This window comes from Laccaria bicolor, genomic scaffold, assembly GCF_000143565.1.
Source record: "Laccaria bicolor S238N-H82 LACBIscaffold_15 genomic scaffold, whole genome shotgun sequence".
In the NCBI taxonomy this organism is placed as follows: Eukaryota; Fungi; Basidiomycota; class Agaricomycetes; order Agaricales; family Hydnangiaceae; genus Laccaria; species Laccaria bicolor.
Window position 1 is genome coordinate 36,590 of NW_001889886.1, and position 10,772 is coordinate 47,361.

Sequence of the window (10,772 nt, forward strand, 5' to 3'; positions counted from 1 at the left end):
GAGCTTATCGACAGCAGGGGCCATTACTTATCATTCACCTTCCGGGCACTGCCTTTTTGTTGGATATATCGTGAATACCTTCCCCCTTTCTTCTCAAAACTTATATAGAATATTTTTAAAATATATCTTAGTTTGGGGTAGCAAATAAACCCTAGACAAGAGAGAGAATATATTTCAAGTTTCTTCCAGTTTTATCTGATGCTTTGACCCGAAACAAGATTCTATTATATCTTTCTTCTATTTACAATTTTCCTGTAGCACAAACAAGCCCACTCCCGCAGTGAGAAGCGGGTTCATCCTGTCTGCATTTCTTTTTTCCTCCCGCTCGTTTGCTTTTTATTGGCTTCTGGGGTTTTGGGGCTTGAGTTGGGTTTCTGCCACCGCCATTCGCATTGGAGGAAAACAGAAGGCAACTCGGACCATTATCGTCAGCATCATCATCATCATCATCTGTTTCACCCCGCACACACCCAACCTTGCTTGGACCTTGCTTTTGACTTTGTTTGACACTACATACTAGGATGCTCGTCGCTTGTCCAGCACCTGTTCTTTATGTTACGGCAGACACTGTTAGGGAGCTTGAAGGGAGCGAGGCACTGTCTGGCTTGTGGACGCGTGAGTTCCCTGTTGTTTTCTTTTCTCTTTCCCTCTCTTTCACTTTTCACAAGTACTCATATGTTACATTATAGTCCAATGGTACTCCACATGGTCAATTGTACCTATGTACCATAGAGCTACCCCAATGGGCCAATGCTATCTAGACACTATTGAATAAAGTTGGGCCCAATGCATGCTTTTACCTTAAGGTGAGATAATGTGGCCCAATTGTGAAATATCCCACAACATTGGGCCCAATTGCTATTTAACATGTAATCATATGCTGGACCGACGAAAAAGTAGGCCAAAGGATACATCCAAACACAGGGGGAGGTCACTACTATGACACTGATTTCTCTGCCTTCTCAATCCTTGCTTTGATCTGAAGCTCCTCTTCCTTTGGCATGACCATAGTATCCAACTGCCTCAACTGATCCTCTATGTGTGCCATTGCCTCCAGAAGAGCATCTCAAGCTCTCAAACCCTCCTTGTATTCCCGATGCAATACCCTGTGGGCTATTCAGGTGTATTCCAGTGGATTGGTAAGTCTTCCCACATCAGGCAACATGACATCAAAAAATGAGGCCATCTTCGGCTCAAATTGAAATCTGACATGTCAAAACCGAAGATTTCATCAGCTGGCAGTGCCAAAATACCTCCAGAAGTATTGTGTTGCCTCCCAAGGACTATGTGCACTCAATGGATATAAAAACCAAAGATTTCGTTGGCTGGTAGTGCCGAAATACCTCCAGAAATATTGTGTTGGCTCTCGGAGAATATGTGCACTCAACACATGTTAAAACCGAAGATTTCATCGGCTGGTAGTGCCAAAATACCTCCAGAAATATTGTGTTGCTTCCCAGGACTATGTGCACTCAATGGATATAAAAACCAAAGATTTCATTGGCTGGTAGTGCCGAAATACCTCCAGAAATATTGTGTTGGCTCTCGGAGAATATGTGCATTCAACACATGTTAAACTGAAGATTTTGTCAGCTCATAGTGCTGAAATCCCTCTGGAAATATTGTGTTTCCTCTCAAAGAATATGTGCACTCAACACATGTTAAAACCGGAGATTTCGTTGGCTTGTAGTGCCGAAGTACCTCTGGGAATATTGTGTTGCCTCCCAGAAAATATGTGCACTACATAGATATTAATACCGAAGATTTCATCAGCTGGTTGTGCCGAAGTATCTCTGGAAATATTGTGTTGCCTACATGTTAAAACCAAAGGTTTTGGTGGCTGGCAATGCCAAAATACATCTGGGAATAGTGTTTGAAAGTTAGGTTAGTTAACCGGAAAATAACCGGAAAATAACCGGACCTAACCGCAACACTAACCTAACCGCGGTTAGGGTTAGTTGATTTCGAAAATGGAATAACCGGTTATAACCAGCCCTATTATACACCTTCAAAACGCACTTGAGAACGTCGAAAACGCTTAAAATTTGACTAAGTTACAGTCAAATCTCTAAAATATCACTCAAATGTGTAGACTTTCAAGGATAATTGCATAAATATGTCAATTCTTCACCGATTTTAGCGTTCTTGGGCTCGTTTTAAAGCTAGAATATGCAGAAATAACATCTATTAAGATACATATGAGCATATTTGCTAACCGGTTAGTAACTGCAAATAACCGACCGTAACCGGTTAGTTGCGGTTCGGTTAGGTTATTTTAGGTTTCGGGACAAAGGCTAACCGGTCTCGATCTCGGTTAGAGCCCCTGGGCACCCAATAACCAGACCTAACCGGACTTTCGAACACTAGGTGAAACAATGTTTCCAGACAGTGAAAGAATAGTAGTGTATGGTTAGACAATGTTCCTGGAAGGTCAAACAATGTTCCTGGAGGGTCAAACTCAAACAATGTTCCCAGAGGGTCAAGCAATGTTTCCAGGAGATCAAAGAAGAATTTTGGCACTAACAGAAGCTGAAATCTTTGGGTTTCACAGCTACTTTGGCTTCTAGAGAGGCAACACAATATTTCCGGAGGTATTTCGGCACTACCAGCTGATGAAATCTTCGGTTTTAATATCTATTCAATGCACATAGTATTTGGGAGGCAACACAATATTTCCGGAGAGATTTCGGCACAACGAGCTGATGAAATCTTCAGTTTTAACATGTTTTGAGTGCACATATTCTTTGGGAGGCAACACAATGTTTCTGGAGGTATTTCGGCACTACCAGCCGATGAAATCTTCGGTTTTAATATCTATTAAGTGCACATATTTTCTGGGAGGCAACATGATATTCCTGGAGGTACTTCGGCACTACCAGCCGACGAAATCTTTGGTTTTAACATGTGTTGAGTGCACATATTCTTTGGGAGGCAACACAATGTTTCCGGAGGTACTTTGGCACTACCAGCCAACAAAATCTTCAATTTTAACATGTCTTGAGTGCACATATTCTTTGGGAGGCAACACAATGTTTCTGGAGGTACTTCGGCACTACGAGCCGACGAAATCTTTGGTTTTAACATGTGTTGAGTGCACATATTCTTTGGGAGGCAACACAATGTTTCCGGAGGTATTTCGGCACTACCAGCCAACAAAATCTTCAATTTTAACATGTCTTGAGTGCACATATTCTTTGGGAGGCAACACAATGTTTCTGGAGGTATTTCGGCACTACGAGCTGACAAAATCTTCGGTTTTAACATGTGTTGAGTGCGCATATTCTTTGGGAGGCAACACAATATTTCCGGAGGTACTTTGGCACTACCAGCCAACAAAATCTTCAATTTTAACATGTCTTGAGTGCACATATTCTTTGGGAGGCAACACAATGTTTCTGGAGGTACTTCGGCACTACGAGCTGACAAAATCTTCGGTTTTAACATGTGTTGAGTGCGCATATTCCTTGGGAGGCAACACAATGTTTCCGGAGGTATTTCAGCACTACCAGCCGACAAAATCTTCAATTTTAATATCTATTAAGTGCACATATTCTTTGGGAGGCAACATAATGTTTCTGGAGGTACTTCGGCACTACGAGCTGACAAAATCTTCGGTTTTAACATGTGTTGAGTGCGCATATTCTTTGGGAGGCAACACAATGTTTCCGGAGGTATTTGGCACTACCAGCCAACAAAATCTTCAATTTTAACATGTCTTGAGTGCACATATTCTTTGGGAGGCAACACAATGTTTCTGGAGGTACTTCGGCACTACGAGCTGACAAAATCTTCGGTTTTAACATGTGTTGAGTGCGCATATTCTTTGGGAGGCAACACAATGTTTCCGGAGGTATTTCAGCACTACCAGCTGACAAAATCTTCGGTTTTAACATGTGTTGAGTGCACATATTCTCTGAGAGCCAACACAATATTTCCACAGGTATTTCAGCACTACCAGCTGACAAAATCTTCCATTTTGATATCTATTGAGTGCACATATTTTCTGGGAGGCAACACAATATTCCTGGAGGTACTTCGGCACTACCAGCTGACGAAATCTTTGGTTTTTATGTCTATTGAGTGCACATAGTCCTTGGGAGGCAACACAATATTTCCAGAGGTATTTCAGCACTACGAACTGACAAAATCTTCGGTTTTAACATGTGTTGAGTACACATATTCTCCGAGAGCCAACACAATATTTCCGGAGGTACTTTGGCACTACAAGCCAACGAAATCTTTGGTTTTTATATCTATCGAGTGCACATAGTCCTTGGGAGGCAACACAATATTTCCAGAGGGATTTCGGCACAACCAGCCAACAAAATCTTCGGTTTTTATATCTATTGAGTGCACACAGTCCTTGGGAGGCAACACAATATTTCTGGAGGGATTTCGGCACAACCAGCCAACAAAATCTTCGGTTTTAATATCTATTGAGTCCACATAGTTTTTGGGAGGCAACACAATATTCCAGGAGGTATTGACCGTTAAATACAAAAAAAGTGTCCTTGATACAGCATGCCTCATGCTATCCATGCATCCAGGGTGGCTGTCGCATGTCCAGCTGTTATCTTTAACCCAGAATGAATTCAAGTGATTAACAGGATTTCAGGCTGATATAGAAATATTGATTTATGGCCTGCATGTGTGCTACCAACTGTATTTGCAATGTGTATCCCATTTTGTGCCAAAGGCGATCGGACTGACAGGGATTGCCAGGGTTAGGGTTATGGTTCCGCCAGATTCGGCATTTGTTACACTGAGCATTGTTGGAGCATTGGGCCCAACAATGCAGTATAGCCTAAGTAATAGCCTTGCAATATTGGGCCCAACCTTGGCTGTTGGGAGTTTAACATGGGTCTTGATTGGGCCCAATGGGCCCAATTCGTTTTGTGTATCCCTCATTCGGCCCAATTATGCTTCTCATAGTTTTGTTACGTTGGCCCCAACAATGCCAGCTTAACATCTCACAGACATTGGGCCAAACTATGGCCGAATGGTGTCAACTACGATTAGGCCCATTGGGGTAGCCCTATGGTCCATTGGACAATTGACCATGTGAACTACTATGGTCCCATTGGGTATCTACTGAATGCCCTGTCGTGATCCATCTCTTTTCAATTAGTGCAACTTCTTGCACCCTATGGGCTCAATTCAATGACTTCAACCTCATCTTTTGAATGATAGGCGAATTTTGGCTTGACCGTAACGATTTCAGATTCACTGTCTGTTTTATCAATTAGTTTTTTCATTGTTGAAATTAAAATCGAGCCAAGGTAGGAGTCCAGTCCCAAGGAAGAGCAATGATTGTTGTGTCCCTTGTTCTGCCATTGAACAAAGTTGAATTTTGGGTGGGATAGCTGTAACTTTTATGTTGTATGAATCAGTACCTCACGAGAAAGTATCTTGATGAAGCAAGGGAGTAAAATTTTCTTTGCATATGTATAAATTTGCAAGCAATGGCCATCCTTTGGTGGACCATAAAATATTTTATTGAGCACAAATTGCATGTTAGATCAGAAATCTGCTTTTTTCGAAGCTCTGTGCCTCTTCCCTACTGATATGTGGCCTCTCAAATCGATATTATGAATGTGTAAAAATAGGCGTGCATGCACGCCGATGCACGCCAATAATCCTATTCTCATGCCACGTTTGCACGCTCCCGCACGCCCGTGGCGCGCCAAAAGTGTTGTGCCCCTCGCATCGCAGTCTATCATGGGCGGAGATCAAGAAGGAAGCAAAGGAGAAGGAGCAAGACGTACGATAACACTGCATAAGCTAAATTTCAAATTCATCTTTAGTGAGGTGAGCGTGACGATGGTTGGCATGGGGCACTGACCTAAGATGCATCCTGAATTACAGGCGGCGAGTTGGCAGCGTGAGCGAATACCCAAATAGTGATGCGAACAAAAGGCACACCAGATTCCCCAGCTATGAGTAAACCCTACCACAACTTGAGCTGTTAAACTGTCAGTAGAAGAGAAAGAAAACTCATGATTAGAAGGGTAAGCCAAGGATTTTGATTGCTTACTGCCAGCTAGTTAGATTGCATGGATGAGGGACGGTGTTCGAAACATACATCTCCATATGCGCATTGCAAGAAAACTACGAAGAGAATCAGAGGAAGAGGAGTGGAAGGTACCATGATATAAATTGGTGTTCAAAACATACATCTCCATATGCGCATTGCAAGAAAACTACGAAGAGAATCAGAGGAAGAGGACTGGAAGGTACCATAATATAAATTGACCTTTGAACGAGGAACGCCGTGAAACCCTGTACCGAAAACCCAACCACCAACAGGCCTATCAGTCCTATCGGTGGAGACACTAATCATACCCACGTTGAATAACACTTCGACCAACATGCTCCTGCAGTTCCAAAAGTCAGCATGCGAACATGAACATTGAACGCCAAACAGGACATGCGTACCAGACAAGTCGGCCAAGAATTTTGGGATTTCCCCAATTCGAAATGGTATATATATAAACTGCGACGGCCATAATCAATGGAATCTGAGGCAAATGACGCAAACTTACCAGTATGCGTGATAAGTGTTTGGTATATTGTGTCAAATGCCATGACGGCGACCTATGAAACGGTATGAGATTGCGAGACAACCTCGCCGTTAAGTCAGTCATAGTATGAGAAGTCTGATTGGCCATCGATCGCTGTGGTGGGTATAGTAGTACCAAAATTGACTGCAAGCAACTGGAGGAGCCGGTTTAGAGAAATAACAAACAAACGAGAGCATAAAACACACCTCCGTGCAGCCTGTTGAAGCGATGAGTAAAAAAAATGACAGGGCACGATAGAGACTCACGTCGTTGCCACCACCAACCCAACGAAAGCCGCACCAAAACTGTAAAAATACTCAGTGGAGATCGAGAGGCGAAAGACGAAGAACGCGAACGTATTGTCAAGAACGAAATGGGGTAATTCTGAGATATCTGCTATGGTGCAAGCCGATTTTAAGGAGTGGCTGGATGGCGAGAAACAATTTGGGTCAACCTTTTTCAAGTTAAAAGAAAAAGGGAAAGTTACGACATCAGTTTGTTGTCAAGTTATGGGAAGAACCCGAAGCTTGAGTCCCATGTACCACGCCACCCAGTGGGAGTTGCGTTGACGTTGTGATTGTGTAGCAAGTCCCGCGTCACAAAAGCGTGACCCTGCCAAAGGTGTTCTTTTGTCCCAGGAACCAGCCGTTTCTTGAACGTAGCTTGCGGACACGAGCCAAGTCGTATTAAGTATTTGCGCCATGTTTGGGGAAGAGTGGCGTGTTTGTGATTCATGATCAAAGTTGACCGGGACCTCATATAGTTTGTGCTCTTTCCGAATCGAATCCAAGCTTCTTGGGTCAAAGTTAGGTGGTAAAATTAACGTGTTGTTTGCGTGCTGTAATTATTTCAGCTCGAAAGCCTGTTTACAAGTAGTAATGTGTTGATGTGGAAGCTCCCAGTACAACAAAGACAAACACTGAGTACTGAGTTCCGACATTAACGTCTGTTAACGTTTGTACTTGACAGTACTTGACCCTGGGACGCGCGACCATGAGTCAGGGGGCTTGGAGATGCCTGGTAAAGCTAGACGCAACCGCTCTCCGTCAGTCTTCGAGTGCTTGGAGATGCCTGGTAAAGCTTGACGCAACCGCTCTCTGTCAGTCCTCGAGGCTGTTGCAAACTCCGACTCGCGCTAACAGCTCTCGAGCCGTCGAGTGACCAATTTCCTGGCTCACGAACTAATTCTATGGGTACCACTTCCAACCTGTGCCTACCAACTTTCATGATACTGGCATCCAAAGCCCCTTTGCCACCTTGCATCATCTTCATCAGCTACCCCGTGTCTGCCTCCCCGCAAGATACGGTGCCTACCAATGCAAATACGCTGACGACGACAAGGACTGCGAGTTCAAACCTGCAGCTGTCGACGTTGTTGACGGAGACATATACGGAGAACGAGGCGTTGAAGAAGAAATTGACGAATACGAGGAAACACGCGGAAAAGGCTGAGCGGCTGTTGCAAACGCTAACGGATGCGTCGTCGTCGTCGCCCTCGTCCGAATCGTCGGCGAAGTGCGTTATTATCGAGTATGAGGATCGAGTACAGAGGGCGGAGATAGCAAGGGACGAAGCGGAGTCAAGGAGAAGGGCCGTCTTGGAGAATTGGACGCAACTCGATCGTTGGCTGCAGGTGGGTGACTTGCGTAATCAGGAAGCGAGAGAGGCGTTTGGGAGGATTGTTAGTGAGGGAGGCCAGTTGACTTTGGGATTCATTGGTACTCCGTTGCTGGGTACATCCTCCATGGCACCTCCACCACCGCCAACTTCTCAACCACCGAGGAGACATGCTACAAGGACCCCTTTTCCTGCTTTAACACCCCCTACTAGTTCTTCATCAACCACGACAACATCCCGCAGAGCACGCACGCCAAGCTTAGAAAGCAAATACACCCACCCACCATCAAAACGATCCCACGGGAATGGAGAACCGAGGATGTCTTATTCCGACTTGGTAAGTACCACACCTCGATTTCAACGAGCGCACTTCTCTTACGTCCTTATCCCTCGGCTCAGCATATCCATCTGGAGCAGCATGGATACCCGCCCCCTACCCCGTCCGCTCCTAGAGTCATCATGTCCCCCGGCGATCACCACAAACCGCACCCACACACCCTCCCTTCGTCACATTCACATCTCCATTGCCATCAACAACACCATCCCCATCATGCGCTTTCGTGTAGACCCCATTCAAGGTCTTCAAGTCGCTCTAGCAGCGCTTCATTGGACATTGATGAGATGCTCTTTGAAGCCACTACAGCCGACGCCATCAACGGCATCGCTGCGAATCAACGACCACAACAACCACCGCATATGGCGAGTCTTCCTTTACCAACTACAACCGCATCTCAAAATGGGTCCCCGCATCTGTAGAGCCACCACTCACGAAGACACGCCGAGGAGGGGTAGTAGCAGCAGGCGCGTACACGTTTACGAGGGTCAACAAGCACAAGAGGGGCTGGGTATGTGTATCCGGCTAATCAGTCTGTCCTGAGGAAGGACGTGAGATAGCCGGCGGGACAACCTGGTCCACTCGTTCAGCCGGGTCAGGTTCAGCAGTATCAGACTCATGTCTTTGCACCGGTCGTTGAAGCCAAAGTATTCGGTTAGTGGGAGTAGTATTGGAGGAGGGGGGATTGTGGGTGCGTTGGCTGGGGGGCCTGGAGGACCAGCAGGAGGTAAGTCGCGTGTTCCTTCTGGCCTTTGGATCGTCTTGTCGAGGAACGGACGTCGTCTGTTTGCTCTCTTGCATCTGGCAATACCCTCTTCTCGATTTCTGTGTTTCAGGTGACAGATATCAGAAGCCTTCTTTCCTATGCGATCCGTTTCAACGCTTCAATTTTTTTGCTTTTCTCAGTTTTCTATCATACACCTCTCCTCTCCTCGCCCTTCGCTCTGTTTCTATTTAACTGATGTCTTTCCTGGCATCTTTTCTCAATTCTTATCTCCGACTTATTCTTTTCTCGTGTTACTTCACACAAATCTTCTTCCCTTTCCATTTCCCCATCCCGTCTCCTTCATCCTTAATGAACATACTAACTGACTAATTTCCAAGGCCCAATCAACGCACCGATCGTCGCACCGCCCGCCCAAGTCTTCCCAGCCACAAACGCCCAAGGCCAGAGGATCTGCAGACAATGCGGTTTCCCAAGACGGTATAAAGACAACAAGTGCATTGAAAAATGGGGCCCTGGGCCGATGGGTCCTAGGACTGTTTGCGATCAGTAAGTCTCCCTTTTTTTCATCTTTCTACGTCACGTTTTTAACTAACAAAACACCACATCTAGGTGTAAGCAAATGAAACGCGTCGAGAGGCAAGGAACCCTGGAGACAGATTATACTGAGGGGAGAGGGGCTGGGGCACTGTCGGCGCTTACAGACCTCGAATTGGATTTCATAGACTCACCAATACCTCCCTTGGCGAATATCATAGGCTTTAGACACCTAAGGAATCTTACCATCTCCGCATCGCTCCCATTCATCCAATCGTTCGTTGCCAACATATCCACGGACCAACTAGACACCTTTGTCTGCCTTTCACCTCCTGAACCAGGATTTGACATGAAACTCTTGGTTGAGGACTTTGTTTCGCGCTGGTCTAGCTCCTTACGATGTTTCGGGCTCAGATTAACACCAGAGGACGCGGAGGCGGAAGAGTTACCTCTCGACACATTAAAGCCTTTATTCCCTTTACACAACCTCTGCACGCTCAGTCTACGTGGATAATTCATGGATATCAGCGATGACCTGATAGAAGAGTGGGCGAAGACCTGGCCAAACTTGAATGGCCTCCTTCTCCCGTTCCTCCCTCCCACTCGTATACGGCCGAGGATGAAGTCTCTTCGAGTCCTCGTGGAACGTTGTCCCAAGCTTACGGAACTGCGGATACCCCTAGATACGAGCGACATACAAGCAGTACAACCCTTTTTATCATCGAGGAAACTATTATATTCAGAGCTCAAACATGAACTGAAGACGCTCATGATTGCATCGGTAGTAGACGATTGGGATGCGTGGGACGCTTTTCGCATCGGGCGGTATTTGAATGGTTTGTTTCCCGATTTGAAGTGCGTGCGTTCTTATGAGGGACATGAGGACGAGCGGTGGGTGCAGGTGAATGAGTTGGTGAGGTTTGCGCAGACGGACAGGCCGGAGACGATTGCTAGTTGTCGGGGGTGATTGGGAGTGCACAATGTCTTGAAGTCTTCATGT

General features: G+C 45.6%; 2 protein-coding genes across 2 annotated transcripts; one reads left to right on the top strand and one right to left on the bottom strand.

Moving 5' to 3' along the window:
• Window positions 1-5,644: 5,644 nt before the first annotated feature.
• LACBIDRAFT_328021 (uncharacterized protein) lies at window positions 5,645-7,263 on the bottom strand (the record flags this gene model as incomplete). Its single annotated transcript, XM_001882112.1, has 9 exons — window positions 5,645-5,713; window positions 5,766-5,772; window positions 5,923-5,962; window positions 6,175-6,374; window positions 6,436-6,518; window positions 6,543-6,594; window positions 6,767-6,777; window positions 6,827-6,865; window positions 7,081-7,263. The coding sequence occupies 9 exons, from the start codon at window positions 7,261-7,263 to the stop codon at window positions 5,645-5,647; spliced, it is 684 nt and encodes a 227-aa protein (XP_001882147.1).
• A 310-nt stretch (window positions 7,264-7,573) lies between these two features.
• On the top strand, window positions 7,574-10,286 carry LACBIDRAFT_328022 (uncharacterized protein; the record flags this gene model as incomplete). Its single annotated transcript, XM_001881986.1, has 7 exons — window positions 7,574-7,605; window positions 7,641-8,193; window positions 8,391-8,514; window positions 8,630-9,022; window positions 9,616-9,784; window positions 9,848-9,849; window positions 9,994-10,286. The coding sequence occupies 7 exons, from the start codon at window positions 7,574-7,576 to the stop codon at window positions 10,284-10,286; spliced, it is 1,566 nt and encodes a 521-aa protein (XP_001882021.1).
• Window positions 10,287-10,772: the final 486 nt, after the last annotated feature.